At 41.9% G+C, this 18,243-nt stretch overlaps 4 protein-coding genes across 6 annotated transcripts; 1 reads left to right on the top strand and 3 right to left on the bottom strand.

Annotated features, from left to right (window-relative positions):
• Positions 1 to 2,848: 2,848 nt before the first annotated feature.
• LOC128437668 (serine protease inhibitor 2.1) lies at positions 2,849 to 6,535 on the bottom strand. Of its 3 annotated transcripts, none has more exons than XM_053419834.1 (6): positions 6,383 to 6,535; positions 4,146 to 4,785; positions 3,780 to 3,850; positions 3,480 to 3,673; positions 3,223 to 3,370; positions 2,849 to 3,124 (listed from the first exon to the last, which is right to left on the bottom strand). In XM_053419834.1, the coding sequence occupies exons 1-6, from the start codon at positions 6,413 to 6,415 to the stop codon at positions 2,930 to 2,932; spliced, it is 1,281 nt and encodes a 426-aa protein (XP_053275809.1). In that variant the 5' UTR covers positions 6,416 to 6,535; the 3' UTR covers positions 2,849 to 2,929. The 3 variants fall into 3 exon arrangements, with proteins under 3 accessions (XP_053275809.1, XP_053275808.1, XP_053275810.1); XM_053419833.1 differs by lacking the exon at positions 6,383 to 6,535 and adding an exon at positions 5,886 to 6,031; XM_053419835.1 differs by lacking the exon at positions 6,383 to 6,535 and adding an exon at positions 5,641 to 5,726.
• A 243-nt stretch (positions 6,536 to 6,778) lies between these two features.
• On the bottom strand, positions 6,779 to 8,869 carry LOC128437666 (dual specificity protein phosphatase 26-like). The gene is made up of 3 exons (XM_053419831.1): positions 7,886 to 8,869; positions 7,238 to 7,449; positions 6,779 to 7,157 (listed from the first exon to the last, which is right to left on the bottom strand). The coding sequence occupies exons 1-3, from the start codon at positions 8,062 to 8,064 to the stop codon at positions 6,961 to 6,963; spliced, it is 588 nt and encodes a 195-aa protein (XP_053275806.1). The 5' UTR covers positions 8,065 to 8,869; the 3' UTR covers positions 6,779 to 6,960.
• Positions 8,870 to 9,016: 147 nt separating this feature from the next.
• On the bottom strand, positions 9,017 to 14,305 carry bag4 (BCL2 associated athanogene 4). Its single transcript, XM_053419829.1, has 5 exons — positions 13,382 to 14,305; positions 12,364 to 12,483; positions 11,310 to 11,540; positions 10,841 to 11,110; positions 9,017 to 10,678 (listed from the first exon to the last, which is right to left on the bottom strand). Exons 1-5 carry the CDS (start codon positions 13,466 to 13,468, stop codon positions 10,220 to 10,222), a joined length of 1,167 nt encoding a protein of 388 aa, XP_053275804.1. The 5' UTR covers positions 13,469 to 14,305; the 3' UTR covers positions 9,017 to 10,219.
• Positions 13,537 to 17,814, top strand: lsm1 (LSM1, U6 small nuclear RNA associated). Its single transcript, XM_053419832.1, has 5 exons — positions 13,537 to 13,688; positions 14,071 to 14,294; positions 14,418 to 14,486; positions 14,637 to 14,752; positions 16,637 to 17,814. The coding sequence occupies exons 2-5, from the start codon at positions 14,249 to 14,251 to the stop codon at positions 16,805 to 16,807; spliced, it is 402 nt and encodes a 133-aa protein (XP_053275807.1). The 5' UTR covers positions 13,537 to 13,688; positions 14,071 to 14,248; the 3' UTR covers positions 16,808 to 17,814.
• The last annotated feature ends 429 nt before the right edge of the window (positions 17,815 to 18,243 follow it).

Below are 18,243 nucleotides of genomic sequence, written 5' to 3'. Positions count from 1 at the left end.
ACGCCATCACAATCGCTTGCGTAGTGACCTGGCTGTTGGCAGCGCCGGCATATAACAGGGCCACGACGAGGTGGAGGGCGGCGATGCATTTCATAGTGATGGATTGATATTGGGAATCCAACTTCAGATATGCGAGTTAGCGCGTAGCTGACACCTGAGACACACTTTCCTACGCGGGCATCAGTGGTAACCTTTGCATATGATAGCTGTAGTTTATGCAAGCAAATCATGCTGTTAGGAACTACAGCAAAATCCCCACTCATATGATACATCAGTTATTTGGAATGTTTGACTTATATATACATCAATTCATCCATCCTTTAACTATACCACTAATCCTTTGAAGTTGCAATCCCAGCTGACATTAGGTGAGATGCTCACATTCACACCTATGGTCAATTTAGAGTCTCCAGTTAAGCTCACCCTGATCTCCATGTCTTTGGACTGTGGGAGGAAGCCGAAGAAACTAGAGAAAATGCACAGAGACACGAGGAGAACATAGCATGGTCCAGGACAAACTGGGAATCGAACTAGGAACCTTCTTGTTGCATTGGTGACAATCACAGCTCCACCTCACTTCCCCTGGGTTACATATGTAAAGACAAACATGCTCCAGTGCTCAGTCAAATATTGAATAGCAGACATAAAGGTTTAGTGTGTAGAATTTAGTGAAATCTAGCGGTGAAGTTGCATGTTGCATCTAAACACCTGTAAGGGAAAATATTACAGTTGACCATAATATAATCATGTTTATTTCCCCTTTGATTGATCATGATTGAATCTCTAACAATGTAACCTTGACCATGCTGTTTTTCCTACTACTGAATGTATCTTGGCCTGATTAGTCTAAACACAGTAATCTGATTACCCTATGCACCATGCTCGAGCATTAAAGGTGACAATACTGTAAAAGAAATTTGCGTTTCGTTTCCTCGTTGGCAGAGGTGTAAAAAGTACTGAAATATTGTACTCAAGTAAAAGTACCTTTACTTTGATGAAATTTTACTTAAGTACAAGTAAAAGTACCCATCTAAAAATCTACTCAAGTAAAAGTAAAAAGTAGTTCATTTAAAATGTACTTTAAGTAAAAGTTACTTAGTTACTTCCAACAACTTAATGGGGGCCGCTCCTATACAGTGCAAAAAAGGACAAGGGGTCCTAAATCCAATCCAAAAACAGTTATTTTTAATTAAAGGAGAATCTTTACAAATATAAGTGCAATGACATTAAACATGTCAAACATTTAACATGTCAACATTTAATAACTTTTGGGAGGACATGTCAAGACATGAACCACATGACAGCTAAAATAAAAGTTAAAATGCCGCTGTCCCACTGTATATTTAAACTTTTGGTTAAACTTTGGTCGACCTTTTGAGCACTAGTCTGCAAACTTCTTGTTGAGTTTAAGCAGCAGCTGATTTTCAAGGTGAGTAGAACTCATCCGGGCTCGCTTTGCAGTGAACAGCAATCCAGCACAGCTGAAGAGTCACTCGCTGAAGGCCGAGGCAGGTAGGCCAGTAGGCTATTGAGTTTCAAAAGAACGTGTTCATTGAACACTTTCATTTTTATGAGAACGTTGAACTGAACGCAACTTAATGACAAATAATGAATTTGAACGGTGAACACTTTCATATTATCTGAGGTCTAGCTAAAACGTTACGGTCTGTTTTCCTTGCCTGAGGAGAGACGCTGTCTAAATTGAATGCTTGCACCATGTTGTTGCGATTTTTTTTTTAATGGGGGGGAGGGGGGGCTGCGCGCCAGGAGTGAAGCTTGCATAGAGCCCCAAATGTTCTAGGGCCGGCCCTGTGTAGTGCAGTGATTCTCAAACTGTGTGGTGCGCTCCATCATGGTGGGGCGCGCGACCGGGAGGGGACAAATGCGAGGATGAACTAATATTATAGCCGAACTAATGCTTTGACGTCCGCATCTCTTTAACGGCGGAGCAGTAAACAAATCGCTCTTTCAACGGAGCCAGGGCTCAGCAACCCGCGGCTCTTCAGCCGCTCTGCAGTGGCTCCCTGTGCAGTGTTGTGCATGTCACGCATATTTTTCGCGAACAGTGAACTTTACGATCAGTTTTCATATGTTGAACGTGAACGTGAGGGAACGTCATCCACTCTATGCAGCATCTACCACTGCAGTGAGAATTGCCTTGCGCCTTGAACTTTTTTTACTCAGTAACAGACGTAATTTCCAATGTAGCGAAGTACAATACTTCAGTCAAAATCTACTTAAGTAAAATTACCCATTTCAAAAACTACTCAAAAAATTACAAAGTACACAAAAAAACTACTCAATTACAGTAAGGTGAGTAAATGTAATTCGTTACTTTACACCTCTGCTCGTTGGTAGTGGGAATGTAGAAATTGCCACGACACACCCCTCACCTCAACCTCGCCTTCCAAACATGAAAGAGAACCCTTGGTAGACTTCAGCTGTCATAAAAACTCAAAAGATATTTAGTTTGTCTAGTTTGTAATACTGTAAATAAAAAACATGGCAGCCTCCATAGGGAGGACCCGCTCCAGATGTAAATATAAAGTATTGCAATTTAAAAGGCCCATTCTATGTTTTCATACAATTTAGATGAAACACACTATTGAAAACGTCAATAAGATTATTTTATATTTCTTTTCTACCAATAGATCCCTCTCACCTATATCTTACACACTGAACCTATAGGGAATAAAAGATGAATTTAAATTGCAAATGGCTTCTGAATTTATTGTATTTACTGAATAAAATATAAATACCAGTGGATAATCTCATGTCCCTTTGTTTTCCTAATTCAAAAACAATATAGAAACAAACACTCATTAACAAAAGTCATTAGAGACAGACAGAGATTGAAGATTTTATGTATTTGTGTTTTACACATGATGCAACAATGGTGCTTGAGTGAACACAAAATGTTTCATCTTCATCAAACATTTGGGTTGATAATCTTGCCAACAAAGAGAGTGCTTTCTGTGGCACGGTCAATGATGACGAGCATGAACGGGCGATTGAACTTCAGGACAGGTATGTGATGGAAAGAATATAGCATTGTGCCGATGCCTGTAGCGGCTGTAGCGGTGGCTCCGACCTCGTCCACATCCAGGGTAGCTTTGTGCACGACCTTCATGGGATAGAATAGAAGCAGAGTGAGAGAACAGGTGGATGAAATGCTGGGAAAAAATGAATGCAATAACATACAGTATAACTCTCTGCCCTGACCTCTGACACTAACAGGTTCTTCCCCTCTGCGATGCCACTCAGGTCTGCACGAGTATCGAACATGTCCGTCATTCCCATTTCAATCAACACGTCTTTCAGATTGTAGGAAGTCTTGATGGAGAACTTTGGAAGATATATGTCATATTCCCTTAAAGCAAATAGACAAACTTAGAGTGATTGATCTGACTGTGGTAATTAATCAAAAGGAGAAAAAACCCAAAATATTTTGGGGCTTTGCGCAAGTGTGTTCTCTCAACCTGCGCTTCATCCACTTCAGCCATTTGGTGACATGTCCCGGGCAGATGGCGTTCTCCAGTGTTGCCATATCTTCAGGCAACAGCAGCAGCATGGAGGAGGAGCTGTTGAAGGGAAGGTGGAGGACTGACGTGTTTATAGCTTGGTCGTAATAGATGTCTACGTCCTCCTCCATATTCATCATCTCAACTGGAACCTGGGAAGTTTAAACATGAAGCATCCAATAATTGGAAATCCCACAGTGGGGATGCATGATTATATGTAACTCATGTCCATTTAGAATAAATGGTGCAACTTTGAACCTTGGTGTTTTCATCCACTATGAACTCATCCTTCCTGGTCATCTTAGGATCAAATGGTTTATCCCACTTTCCTGTTTGAAGAGGAGAAATTAAAAAACAGCTTATCACAGACATGTCAAACTTAAATGCTGGGAATTCAGAAACAGAGACAGAGGCTGTGTCTCAATTCGAGGGCTGCATCCTTTGGAAGCTGCATTTGTAGAACAAATTACGTCCCAAAGAGGCAATGGCGGCAAAAAGCCAGGTGAAAACTACAGATTTTTTTTAATGTTAGAAGAGCTAATGGTACACATGTTAAAAAGACATCGGCCGCTGAATTGAGAGACAGCTAGAGAGAAACAAACACTGTTTGATGTGACTTTTTACCTTTAAAGTAGATGTAACTGATGAGATACATGATTGTGTCTGCATCCAGGCTCTCCACCAGCTTGTCGATCTTCCCCTTGGTCTTCTCGGCCACATAGCTGTTGATGGTATTGGCACTTTTTACAGTGTTGGTGAAGTCAACATTGAACCCATCGGCCAAGTAGGACTTCTTCAAGACGTCCAGGAAATCCAGATTTGGAGTAAAGCCGCGATCGACGAACACAGCGGTGCCTTCGCTGGTGTCTTGATGAGACGTTTTGTTTGCCTGCTCCAGGAGCACTTGGAAAGCCTCATCCACATTTGCTTGTGTCAGCTCAGAGCTGTTGAAACCCAGACCATTGAAAAGCTGCTGATGGGTCTCCCCCCGCGCTCCTACAGACAAGGCTGCCAGTGCCAGAGACACGCTCTTTGGTGAGAAGAAGATGTTCTTGCCTTCCGAGTCAGAGTGAGCAGCCAGCTTCCTGTACAGAAGGTAGGTGAATCCTTTGTTGGCTGAGGACACCAGTGAGACGCTGTTGGGAGCAGTGTCTTGGTCTGTTGGAACTTTGACATCGTGATGCCCTGCATGGTGATGGCTTCTTCCAACGCAGACCACTGCTGATAAGATCCAGATACACATGGCTGCATGCATCATGATGAACTATGAGGAAATTGCACTAGTCAAGCACTGTTTATTTGGGTTGCATAATGTTTGCAAGAACAAACACTCGAGAAATATGAGATAAATGTGTTGTGAGCACATGAAAGTTATTTTCTCTGTCTTACTGTTATAAACTATGAATTTTTTGTTGATTCTACATAAACATTTCTGTATTTCTTTTGTTTTCTCTTGTCGTTGGTTTGAAATGGTCAGACGATACTGATCAAACATTTTCAAACCTCGCGTTTTTAATGAATTAGTTTAAATCTAATTCTTAGGTAGTAATAAAAGGAGTACTTAACTTTCATGGGTTTCAATTAATTTTATATTTAAAAAGAAACACAAACAGTTCAATAATTTCCTACCTTTGTATGATAAGGTTTTTTTATCATCAAATAAGATAAAAAGTCAGGATTTATATTTACTGCTCTGACAATTTTCTTGAGAACTGTGTTACATTCAAATCAAAAACTGTCTGTGACGGTGCGCACATCGACCGTCACGGCAGTTATACACTGTCTCGTGTACACGTGTGTGATGGTGCGCACGGCGACCGTCACGCAGTGATACGTGGCATCGTTTGCACGTATATGTTCAAATGTTAACTATGTGTTGCATGTCTGTTGTCCGGGTCCGTTTACCATGTTCATGTTTATTATCCCATCCATTTCCATCCAAACGTCCGTGCATAGTGCAAAAGCTTCCTTCCACCAATTACACCTCTACAGTTTATACTTTGTAACCGTCAGTTTCCCGTTGAAATCACCACTCCATACACTGTCTTGTGTTATAAATGTTCCGTTTATTTAGTTTAAAAGGTCACATTAATTCCATATTACACAGCGTTGGTCTTACCGTGGTTCAGTGTCACGTCTGTTTGTTGTGAAAAGCGAGCGGCCGGTGACCCGGATGTAAATTGCCGCTCGACTTCCGGGTTAGCCGGAAGTGAACCCGCGGGGTGTTTTTAATATTGTTTATGCTGTATGTTACTAATGGGCTATGCCTTCATAAAGTAATGGTGTGAGAGATATGTTGTAAATGTGTTTTCCAGTCATAAGGGTTTTTGGGATAAGCTGCTAAAGCTTCTGGCATGGCCTTACCTGTGACACCCCTGTGTAAAATGATATGTTGGTCTGTTCCAATTGTGGGGGCGGGCCAGGCAACATTTAAGCCAGGCTGTTCAGTCGGTAAGGGGGGGCTGCTGATGGAAGAATGTAAGTCTGAGAGCTCTCCCAAGAAGCGTTTTCTGAGAAATATATTGATATTGTATTAGGCCCACGTGCCACTTTATTTTCTTATTTGCAAGTGTTTGTTTTTGTTTTGCTCTTTTCTTTTTTTATTATTATATATTTTTCTAGTTAATTCTGCCTTGTCGGCCTTAATATGGGACAATAAATAATCCCATTTTACACCTTCATCACAAAGTCTTCCTGAGAGTTTTTTTTTCACCACGCTCAAACCGCTCATTTACATCCCACCTTCAACACTGTCCATCTCATTTCAAGCAGTTAAAACTGTTAAAAATTGTATCTGGAAAAAAAAGTTTTGAAATAAACTAAAATATTAAAGAATGTGAGTTTTCTTTCTCACCACTTACCTTCTTCTGGGTGCAGCTCACAGTGACTCTCATGGACAACAGACAGTGACACACAGGCTGGACAGAGGGAGACGTCCCACATAAGACCGATCGAAGCAGATGAACTTTGGCTTTGTTTATTCTCTATCAACCACTGTATTTGCTCTGTGTAATGATTACTGTCTCACCATGGCATCAAACTGAGACAGTGCTGTATACATACTGATGCAAAGCGACAAACATGTAGAATAACACGAGTGTGATCACCATAGTCTCTTGCCCATACAGTGTATCTTACAGGATGATCTAGTGTATAAATGAAACTGAAACATTCACCAGAAGCTGCACCAGAGTCACATTTTTACTGTAAAACTTTAATCAACATTTACAAACTGAAAGAATATAAAAATTGTCACCTTACAGTTCCTGGAAATTAAAACATGATCCTGGAATGGATCAGATGCTGCAAGTCTGAGACTCAAAAACATTCATGCATCCATATAATGGCATCAGTGTTTCTCAACAAGGACCCATCTTTGTCATGTTTTCCTCATGTTGTGGACCCATGAGAGCTGAGCAGTAACACTATCATACAGAGTTCAGGGATGCGTGCCAAACAGCTGACCATCTAGTTTGATGAGCTGTCTGAGGAATCCTCGATTGGGCCTCACACCACGTTTATCTTTCACAGCACAAATAGCCTCCACGAGCTTCAGGTTCTGCCTCAGCATCAGGTACGCAAGGACCAGGGTGGCTGAGCGGCTCACTCCCACGTGACAGTGCACCAGCACTTTGCCTGAGAATCACAGAGACATTGTGTCACAGCATTATTTCAACAAACACTGAATCTAAGTAGGCTTTTCTACTTCCCTATACCTCCCCTGCTGAGAGCCCTGTGAATGAAGTCTGCTGCTGCGAGGAAGTTGACGCTCAAGTCAAAGCCACAGGAGTCATGAGCCTCTATGCCCATGTATGTGATCTCCATGCCCCTGTAGATACCTGGCTGTCCTCCACGCTTACTGTGAGCTGCATTCAGGATGTGTGTGATCTGATGCTTGGACTGATCGGCCGTGTTCTCTGCGCTGTGCCTGAAAAACACATAACACTGTGCAATCACAGACAGTACCTCACAATGAAGCAGGTGTTGCCTCGTGAAACGTTGGTATGCAATGCATTTCATAGTGATGGATTGATATTTGAAATCCAATTTCAGATATGCAAGTTAGTGCGTAGCTGACACCTGAGACACACTTTCATGCGCAGGCATCTGGGGTAACTCTTACATATGATAGCTGTAGTTTATGCAAGTTCCCAACGTGGAATGTAGCTTCAGGGATCTCAACTTACACGTATGCATTTAAATCTGATTCATGATCAGTTCAAATCAGTCACATATACTTCCATAATATTTTTGAAAAAAGGGCTCACTATTCTTTCAAGAATGATATTTGAAAAGTATTTATTTTCCTTTGCAACACTCTGCAAACACTTGTTTGTGCAGAAAGAATTGATCTGGTTACTTACTGGTCACCGATGTAGACCCTCGGCCAAACTTCATCTGCGTGACTGATAATGGGTTTGCCAGTAAACAAGAGCCTTTCCAACTCGACTACAGCTAGCCCAGGTGAGGTCAGGTCGATCTCCACTTTCCGAGCAGGAGGATCATCGTTCCAGGAGGCAGGAAGTTTTGTTGTATATGACATTTCTCTTTCCAGTCTTCTGATGTGAAACAGCACTCAGCTCTATTGTTTCCAAACTAGTCCATTAAATAGATTTAGAGTTTAAAAAGAGAAAAACTCTTCCGGCTTCACAATGAAAGCCGAAAGAGAAGTGTTACTGAGCAGGCTCTCTACAACCTCTAGAGCAGAATGACCACCACAGGGGATTTTTTTTGTTCCAGACTTCCCTGCCTCAGATTTACTCACGATGGGGCGTCATAAACGCCCTGAAATGACCCTGAAATTAAATCTAGCTTGTGTGCCTTGAGCCCTCAGGGGTCTGTGTTATGCTTTTGCATCGAAACAGCAGTCTATTTTAAGATGTGAACGCTGGCTGGCAGTTACAGGGAGAGTGGACCCCAGCAACAGTTTCCCCTGACCAAATACAACAATAATAAATTATGTTTCTAGTTCTTCAAAACTGAAATTTATGGTACAACAATCCACAGAGAGCAAAATATAACATTTAAAAAAAGTAAATTAAAAACTTTATACACAGCTAGAGGTTTTTAAGAACAATTATGGCCGACAATTGTGAAGTGCTCAACAAAATAGGTTTGTTTAGCGCTGAAAGCCCCACCCCAAAGGTTTAGGTACTTTACACCCAGGAACTATTTTTGGGGGGGGGTAAAAAGATTTACTCTGAACTTTATATAGACTTTGGTCCCTGTGAGGGAAACGCAAGGTTCCTGGCTCCGACAGAAGGTTCCTGTGGTGGAATTTTGTTTAGCAAAAACATACAAATTCAGATCCATTGGTAAAAATATATACATTTAATTATTTCTCTGTTTTTTCCTTACCTGTGATAACTTTGATATTCATCAGGCAAATATTCCCAGCTTGTGTTGGGAACATGCATTACATCTGAGACTATACAGTGGTGGTCCATCTAAGCAGAGACTTAGCAGCACATGGAAATCAACACATATGACAGATGTTTCTTTCATGCAAATCTTATCATCTATTTTTATTTTTTTCTAATGATATAAAACCATTCCCTGAAATATGGCACTTTTTTTTTCTTAATCCACAAGGAAGGTATGACTGAAGAAAAAAAATAAGTGCTACACAAGACAATGGATTGCGGTGCAAAATTAGATTTGTTATAACAAGGACTTCAGTGCTAACTGAATGTAAATAGCTGATCAGATTGCTGTGACTGAAATTGTCCTTGTACACAAAGCATAAGTAAATATTTCAAAGTACATATTTTCCTTTACAGAAACAGATTGAACACTTCTGGAAAAACAAAAATCAATTTCTAAGTCCTATGTATATTTGAAATGTTCAAAAGGGGGAATAACACAATTCAACAGCGTTTCAAGTCATTCTTAATCATTTCCATATGGATCTGCTATAACAATAGTTCCTATAGTGAAATACATGATGTTCATATATAGGTCTGATTCTAGATCTGCATTTAGGAAGCAGTTTCATCCAAAACATGGATAAAATTGGGACAGTACTCTTCAGGGGCTTTTCAATAATCTGCCACACTCTACGTCCAATTATGCGCTCGGAGATGTCAGGACTGTATCAAGTGCTTATCTGACATTACAGTGCATGCAGGGCTGGGAGCTGATGGGAAGCGTTGCACCTATTCCTGCAGACAAGTGAAGGAGCAACTATCATGCAAATGGTCTGTAATGATGGACACATCTGAGGAAGTCCAGGTGTTCAGGATCATAATAAGACTGTTCCACAATCCTGAGGGACAGCATGAAGATAATCTGAATCGGAGGTTGGAGAAAACTTACAGTTTCTATGTGGCACTGAAAAGATCCATCCTCCAGTGGCCCTGTCCTGCATTATGCTGGCAAAGGCATGACGTTAAAAGATGAGCAGAGCAGAAGTGTCAGGTTGTGTGGTCACCACAGCCACTCACTGAGGCTGAAAGTTTCCAGATATGTACAACCATCAGTGTGCACTTCTACTACCTGCATGTCACTCATACCAGCATAATTAGGCTGGAAAAGTTTGATTCCTTGTACCAGTATTTGTTCTTGGGTCCCTGCCGTTTACTCCAGGCATTTCATGTCATGGTGGTGGGGGGGGGAAGCCTACAGATGACAGCTCATAAGATCTGGAAGAAGGAAACAGCAAAACTTAGTGACCCATAAACCCAATAAATAAATCCTCTTCAGAAGGCTTTCTTCTCTAGCTGGTCCAAAGTGGCCTGGATCCTCTGTACAGCCTCCCTTCGGTACTGCCGGACATTCTCCTGTCCCTGAGTCTCCACAGAGTCAAGGTCCAGCAGCTCTTTGGTCAGCAGCTCCTCCAGATACCGGTAACTCTTGTCTGTCTTTTTACCGACAAACTCATCAACGTCTTCCTGAAGCAGCAGCACCCTGGACATGATCTGGTGGACCTTAGCAAGGCCAGGGTTGTCACTCAGGGGCTGAAGTCCAGCTGGGCCTGGAGCTTGTGCCGGGGCAGAGGGTGGGGGGTCACATTGTGAAGGATTAGGTTCACCTCTCCCTGTTTTGTTGTACATTTGAGGAGGTGAACTTATTTCTGCAGGCTTTCCGTTGGGGGGATTCAGGGATGGGGTTGGCCTGGGTTTAGGTCCCACTTGTGGAGCCCGCTGGTGCAGTTGGTCCTAAAGCGACACAAAACAAAAAGGTTGTGCTTAAGATATTTCATAATCCTCAATCTCTATAACTAAAGCTGCTTTCAAACATTACATACATACCCTTTCCATTGAACTCAATTAACTAAACAAAAACATGACAGCCACAGTGAAAAAGCTGCAGACACAAACCTTGGGTTGGTATGGTGGCGGAGCGCCTGTTCCAGTCCCCGGCCATGCTGGAGGATGTGAAGGACGGACATGACTTCCGTAGGGGTTTTGTGGAGGCTGCTGGCCTGGCTGCCATTGCGGCTGCGAGTGTCCATACGCACCAGAGTGTCCCCATGCTTCAGCCTGAGAACTGGGATGGAGAGACTGGCCGGTGGGATATGGGGGGTTTGGAGGCATTGCATGTCCACCTTCAGTATAGTGAGGGTACGGTCCAGGAGGATATCCAGGTGTCTGAGAGCAGAGACAGAACAGGTATGTAGTATTTTCAAAAGTACTTTGTTACCTCTGGGTGTAACTTTTGTTTGGAGTTAATAAACAAGCTAATGACTTTACCACATTTATTAGTCTATATAGTATACACAGTCCGAGGTAATCAAACTTAATGTTACTTTTGGCACCTTCTTTGCTTCATCTGTTTAAATGAACTCACCCCTTGACAGTGTGGACCAGGATAGTGATGAGGTTGGTGTTGAGGGTGTGGCTGCCCAGACGGCCCACTGCCCTGCTCGGCTGGACAGCCCTGGCTGGGATAAGGACTTGGAGCTGGTCTCTGAGGGTCAGCACAGTAGAAAGGGTTGGATGGGTGGAAACCACTTGTTGAATACTGACCCGTCGCTGGGCTGTAGACGCCATGGCCGTTTGGATAACCTGCAGGCATCACCTACATGAAAAGATGAGGAGGGGGAATTAATAAAGACAGCACTATATTACCTGTATTGACATGATTCTGATTAAGTCATTATTTATTTTGATGACTAGTGCAAGTTCCCATTTTAAACATGCCGGATTGGACTCAGTTGTTTGCCTGGCCTAGTGTGACCTGCAATAATTGCGCCATGGTAAATAGAGACAGACTGTGGACTCAGCCTGCTGGACCACTGCTGGTGCACAGAGAGGTCAACTGCAGAACCCTTAACTGGAGAATGAGTTGACGTTGCTATTGTCTTGAACACGCTGTTATTATGATGGACACTGTCACGTTGATGAGTCCCAGCCTCAAATTCCATTAATGTTGCCATTCAGATGTTACAGAGCGTAGTCCAATTATGACTCATGTCAACATTACTTCCTTCTACTGGTTCACAGTCAAAGGCAGGGCATGGGTCATCAAGCAGTTGGTGGCTGCTGTAAGTTGATGTGGCAAAATGCTTTGAAAAGTCCAATAGGAAGTTACTATGTGATTAAGACGTAAATGATGTGTATCTATATACAGTCCATACAGTTTTGGAATTCCCTCACACATTCATACAGTGCATACAAAATTCTGCTTACATGGCAGTGTTACATTCAAACTATTGTCTTAATCAGTTTAATATGAGAACAGTGGCGTCCGTTTATAAGTTTGTAGTGATGTAACAAGTCGAGCTGAGGGAATGTTTCAGGGAAAGGTGAAAGCACTTAAGAGACTTAAGCTAATGCGTATATTTACACCAACACCCTCGGATTTATTAGAGGCCCAGGTTGGGTTACATCACGAGATTCACCTGTTGGTTGTACTGCGGCTGAACCTCTGATCCCGATGGATAGGCGTTTGCATAGTGTCCTGTGGTGTGAGACTGAGGATACCAGTAGTGTGATGGGTAGCCTGGGTACTGAGGAGCATCCTGTGAACACAGAGCAACGCCAAGATAGGGTTAGGTTAGTTATTATAAGAAGAGGACATGTCTCTCCTCAGAGGTTCAGTGTGTAGAATTCAGTGACATCTAGTGGTAACCCCTCACCCTCCCCTGCCAAACATGAAGGAGAACCTGTGGCAGCCTTCAGTTGTCATAAAAACTCAAAAAAGGTGTTCAGTTTGTCCAGTTTGGACTTCTGCAAAAATAAATAGCGTCCTACGTAGAGACAACCTGCTCCCGATGTAAATATAAAGAACTTAAATGTAAAGGGCACATTCTAGGATAAGGAACACAACAATTCGTAAAATGTAAATCATTAAAAACTAGGGAAAACATCACTGGGATTATTTTATGTTCAATTTCTGCCAATAGATCCCTTTCACGTAAATCGTACACACTAAACCTTTAAATCAGCAGTGATTCCTTCTGATCTGCGTTTTCTGGTGCACGCTGACACACAGGAAACTGTAAAGCATGTTCAAACTGAGTAAACAGACTCGACTCATTCGTGACTCGCTCAGGCAGTTTGAGCTAAAGCAAGATACAAACTGTGCAGCTAACCAAAGCGAGGGCCGTGTTGAATAACAGAGGAGCGGCAGCCCGATGCGATAGCAGCCCGCGTGTGTGTTAAAACAACCCGGATACTTGTCGGGCCATCAGCGCTGTTGTCATGTCAAGATTGACGTGTCAAACTGGGGCAACAGGGCAGCGGTATCTATTACATAATGCCAGCTAGCTCCGTTAGCCGTCTAGCTAGCACGGACACACACGGAAGCTAGCTGGGTAAACACCAATTGCAATTCTTTACAAACTCGGATCGTCTTATTTGAATTAAATACAGTGATTGAAACTTGAGGGGTTATCCCGCCTGGAGCCTCCCACTCACCATTGTGTTGGTCCAGTTGTGGTTTCCCGAGTTAGTAGTCGAGGGCCAGCCAGACTTCAGATCCGACTGCGTCTGAGGATGAGGCATCAGCTAAGCGTGCTCCGTCGTGTCACCTGCCATGCCACAAACCAACCCTGGAACGAGACTCTGCGCAGACTCCGGGTGCGACCTGTTCGCACCGGCGGTGATTTGTTCTCCACACGAGCGCAGATCGCTTGATTGCAATCAGGAAATGATTGAATGACGCCGAGGGATCGGAAAACTCGATCCCGTCGCTTTAAGGAGCAGCGGGGGCCAGAGAGAAGAGGTCTCACTCTGTCGCTATTTTCATGACACCGGATATATCTGTACAGATTGAGAGCCGCCAGCTCGCGCTGCCATTTTTTTTCAAACACTTCAGATAGAAAAATAAAAAACGAAACGAGTTTTTAATCTATAATCGATAAAGGTTAAGTGTGTTTAAAAAAATAAATATTCAAATTTTGATGATTTATGACAAGACAAGCAAGTGGCCTCGTTTTTCTGGGGCGGTCACTGTCTCCTGTTCATAAATGATCTCTGGTGCCGCATGTGCGTCACTACGCGCTAATAGCCAATAGGAAAAACGTAATTAATATATAATATTTCCGTTATAAGAACTAATAGTCTCGTGTTCAAAACTATTCGTCTTTTGTGTTCCATCTATTTAGACGTTTATTTTCCAGACGGGATAAGTCCAGCGCGGACGGGGTTAAACGTGGACCGGAAGTATTTCCCAGGCGCCTATAAAGACACTTCCGGTGCGCTTGTTGAAAGAAACACACTTTGAAACATTCATGGCTTAACGTCAAGCAGAGATACCACGACGCAGACAAACAGCAGCACAAGATGAACTACGTACCGGGGACGGCCAGCCTCATAGACGACATCGACAGTGAGTAGCAGAGGAGGGAGGAACCAGAGCTGCTTCACGGAGGAAATGGTTTCTCTGGCATCGTGTCTGACTCCGGATCAACCTTGTGTTCATACTAATGATAAACATGTCTGTGCCCTGCAGAGAAGCACCTGGTGCTGCTCAGAGATGGAAGAACACTGATCGGGTTCCTCAGAAGCATTGATCAGTTTGGTACTTCTCGTTTCATCATCTCTATGCTATTGTTTGTACTCATCGACCAAACAAGAAGCTGCTCAATCCCCTACGTGTGCGTCTGACTATTGCCATCTGATTGGTTTGTTTGTGTCTTACACTGCTCTGTGTTTCTCTTGTCTCCCGCAGCCAATTTAGTTTTCCACCAGACAGTTGAGCGCATCCACGTGGGAAAGAAATTCGGTGACATCCCCAGAGGAATATTCATAGTTAGAGGAGAGAATGTGGTCCTGCTGGGAGAGATAGTAAGTGTCCGTCTGTCTATGTATATATTGTCCAATTTTGGTTAAACACAAAATAGTGAGGACATTTTGGCTGGTCCTTACACATTCAAAGGGTTGTTTTAGGTTAGGCATTTAGCTGTGATGGTTATGAGCTAGGGAATGCATGTCAAAGAGTGTCCTCACAATTATAGAGACGTGTTCGTGTAGTGACCACAACCTTCACTCAGAAGATCATATCAGACTATAAACGTAACAAAAATAATAAATAATCCGATAATTATTCAACATTGACTGATATGATTTTTTAATTTTTTATCTTGGCCATAATATCCATCCATAGAAAGTCACAATCTGCTCTGTAGGCCATGTAGGCGTACACATACTAGGAATTTGACTATTCGCTCTCAATTTACAGAAAAGGACCATTAAACAAGGTTAAGCAAAACATAATTTAACTACTATGTATAAATATATATGCAAAAGTTTGTATATGTGAACATAAAACACAATGACAATGAAATGGCAAAATAGTGTAATGATGCAGTAAAAGTTCCTCCCTGCTGAATGTGATCAGAGAGGGACAGCTGAAACAAAATAGAAAAAGTACCCAGACAGCGCAGTACCCAGATAGCTATCTTGAGCATGAATATGGCTAGTAATTACCTCTTATTGTCATCCACAGATCATAGTGAATCTTGAGAAGCAGGTTCACTTAAACATGTGGGCAAGAGTGCACAGAAATTTTAACTTCTACACTTATGCCTTTTCTTATACCTTTTCATTTGATTATTTCAATAGCTTGTTGTGACATGTTGTTATGAACTGGGCTCATTAACGGAAGTTGACCTTGATTCAAATCTATTTATTGCATTTTACCTTAGGTTATGTTTTCGTGTGTTAGTAGGATAACGCAAATACAACTCAACTGATTTCCATGACCTTTTGTTGAGAGCCACGGTGTGACCCGAGGAAGAATCTATTATTTTTTATGCAGATCTGGATCAGGAGGCGGATCCAGGAATTTCATGGATGTTGATGGACCATTTAGGGGACTGATATTTATGAGTGTGTAAAATTTGGTGCAGATTAATATTCACTTTTGGCTCTAGTGAATTTAAATGTGGGTTCATAAAGGGAGGGGGCCTTGGCAGAGGAAGGCTCCCTGCTGAGTATCATTCTGGTTGCAGTTTAGACTAGAATTACTGAGGAAAAATCATAAGAGGTGTAATCAATTCAATCTTGATTCTATCTATAAAATGCTAAACATGTATATAAAAAAACAGTTAATGGTATGTGAAACCTGTTGATTAACCACTTGCACACATCACAAGATTATATTTTTGTTATGTGTGTGAATTAAAGCAGATGCTTTATAGGCACATTTCCCTGACGGCATAGTGTAGGATATTTAATGTTATCCAAGAATGAGATGCGAAGAAGTCGCCGGCATCAAAGAATCAGAATGTTATCTGTTTTTCATGTGTAGCACAGACACAACGCATCACTACACTGCTCAGTGCTTCAGTTGATCACATCTACTGAGGTGTTCAAGGGAATTGTGTTTGGAAGCAGTATACTGCTATATAGTGAGATGTTGAATCATCAGGTTAAGAGTGACCAGTCTATATCCACAGGAAACTATTTGGATACTGTATGTCTGAAAGATCTGTGATAAACCCCACAAAGGAAGTTTCCCTGAGACTTTAAACAGGCCAGAACACTTGAGTCGCTGCTAAAGGTATAACTGTGTCCTAAACAGGATAAATGAACAGCTGATCAACACATGAAACAGCTCGCATAGTAGCTCACTACATGAACCTCACATACTTAAGTGTATTTGAGTCCATAATATCTAGTGAGTTTGTTAGAGGCCTTGAGGAAGTGTAACATGGTCTGTCTCTGCAGGACATGGATAAACCCTGCGACACAGTCCTGCAGCAGGTTTCCATCGAGGAGATTTTGGAGGAGCAGCGGTTGCAGCAGCAAGCCAAACAGGAGACGGAGAAAGTCAAAATGCAGGTCCTGAAGGACCGAGGCCTGTCCGTACCCAAAGCTGACAACTTGGACGAATACTAACAGCAGCCTTTGTTTTTTTTGTTTTTTTTCACGAGCCAGTTTCTCAGTTTGTATGGGACTCATAAGTTTTATTTTGAGAGAGCATGACTGTTTGTGTTTTTTCTATGTGTACACGGCTACATCATGTCAGGCCTATTTCCTGTCGTGTACTGTATGAATTTAATTTGAATCGGTAGGAAGTGGAAAAAGACAAATGTGTTGGGTGCTCTCAGTTTTGCAGATCATGAAGGCAAAAACGATAAATCCATGTGTTTGATCACTCTGTTGACAATTTAGCAATTATGTTACAGTAGCACTTTCTATCCATGATATGGTTAGTTTTTTGATTTGGAGATATGATATCCACAAAAAAGAACTACCTGCTGTGCTCCATTAAAGAGTTCAGTTTTTCTTTATGGAGGATCTGCTTGGGGGAAAAACTGTGTCCACATTTTGTTTTTCATCACAGCGTTACAACGTTCAGTTTCACTCACTGTCATATTGAATGTTTCACGAACAAATGCTGGAATATTCAGGTAAATGTGTGTCCTCAGCAGACAGTGGCCCTGTGGCCTTATGTGATGGCGCCACAGCCTCATCATGCAGACCACAGAGCTGCAACCAACTTCAGACTTATTCCTCTATTAGCAGAGAGGACATCATTCGTTTTGGTTTGATTCAGTTAAGGCAGGAGGCAGATCAGTGCATCATGTGCTGTTTATAGAGATAAGAGCGGCGCAGGAGGAATTGATCCCATCTGCTCTCATCAGTCAATGAGCTTGTTAATCATTTGGTTGGTCTCTGAGTTCATATAAAACAGCCTCTGTTGGGTGGAGGGGATCCGGCCTGTTAGTGATGATGCTGAGTGAAAATTGCTCTCGTGGTACCACCGTTATTCAATGTATGTTTGTTTTTTTACTTTGAACACTGAGCACTGTTCAGCATCACTGAGATGTCAAGACTTGTAAAGTTATATAACAATTTCCGGCTCAACTTCACAATAAAAGTCATGCCTTAGGGAAACTATACCTGGACGTGGTCCTAAACGTCGAGGATTGTATGGGAAGCAGGTGCTTGAATTTTTATCATCCTTAATATTTTTTATTTATAATTAAATATATCAGGTCTAAAATTAATAGTACAAGTTATGAGTAAAACTTTAATTGTACCCTCAATAGACTTATAATAAACTTATTTTAGGGAACTTTGTCAGACACGGGTTCGATTAATACTAAGTACAGTAATATATTAATGGTAATGCAATTGTACATTTGGAATGGATTATTTCACTCAATCATTACAAGGCGCTCTCAGTATGCTATATACAGTGCTGTCTCCATATCCTCTGAATTCTCAACACACATATGATAAAAACATGTATAATAGTAATAATGATTACAATTTTATAGAGAAAACAATCAAGGAACTTAATAGATTAAACCTAATGAAGACTAATT

The sequence above is a fragment of the Pleuronectes platessa genome, chromosome 4 (assembly GCF_947347685.1).
Source record: "Pleuronectes platessa chromosome 4, fPlePla1.1, whole genome shotgun sequence".
NCBI classification, from domain to species: Eukaryota; Metazoa; Chordata; class Actinopteri; order Pleuronectiformes; family Pleuronectidae; genus Pleuronectes; species Pleuronectes platessa.
This window is presented reverse-complemented; position numbering and strand designations above follow the sequence as displayed.

What these genes read in the sequence shown, in the direction of transcription:
- LOC128437668 (XM_053419833.1), bottom strand. Translation starts at nt 5,951, where the DNA reads ATGTTGCCTGGCCCGCCCCCACAATTGGAACAGACCAACATATCATTT. An exon ending in CTGAAGTGGATGAAGCGCAG is followed by an intron (nt 3,371 to 3,479) that starts GTTGAGAGAACA and finishes ATTTGCTTTAAG; the next exon opens with GGAATATGACATATATCTTC. An exon ending in AGAACCTGTTAGTGTCAGAG is followed by an intron (nt 3,125 to 3,222) that starts GTCAGGGCAGAG and finishes TATCCCATGAAG; the next exon opens with GTCGTGCACAAAGCTACCCT.
- LOC128437666 (XM_053419831.1), bottom strand. Translation starts at nt 8,064, where the DNA reads ATGTCATATACAACAAAACTTCCTGCCTCCTGGAACGATGATCCTCCT. An exon ending in AGGGTCTACATCGGTGACCA is followed by an intron (nt 7,450 to 7,885) that starts GTAAGTAACCAG and finishes TGTGTTTTTCAG; the next exon opens with GCACAGCGCAGAGAACACGG. An exon ending in CAGGGCTCTCAGCAGGGGAG is followed by an intron (nt 7,158 to 7,237) that starts GTATAGGGAAGT and finishes TGTGATTCTCAG; the next exon opens with GCAAAGTGCTGGTGCACTGT.
- bag4 (XM_053419829.1), bottom strand. Translation starts at nt 13,468, where the DNA reads ATGCCTCATCCTCAGACGCAGTCGGATCTGAAGTCTGGCTGGCCCTCG. An exon ending in CTGGTCCACACTGTCAAGGG is followed by an intron (nt 11,111 to 11,309) that starts GTGAGTTCATTT and finishes CTCTGCTCTCAG; the next exon opens with ACACCTGGATATCCTCCTGG. An exon ending in CGCCACCATACCAACCCAAG is followed by an intron (nt 10,679 to 10,840) that starts GTTTGTGTCTGC and finishes GTGTCGCTTTAG; the next exon opens with GACCAACTGCACCAGCGGGC.
- lsm1 (XM_053419832.1), top strand. Translation starts at nt 14,249, where the DNA reads ATGAACTACGTACCGGGGACGGCCAGCCTCATAGACGACATCGACA. An exon ending in CCTCATAGACGACATCGACA is followed by an intron (nt 14,295 to 14,417) that starts GTGAGTAGCAGA and finishes TGTGCCCTGCAG; the next exon opens with AGAAGCACCTGGTGCTGCTC. An exon ending in CAGAAGCATTGATCAGTTTG is followed by an intron (nt 14,487 to 14,636) that starts GTACTTCTCGTT and finishes TGTCTCCCGCAG; the next exon opens with CCAATTTAGTTTTCCACCAG.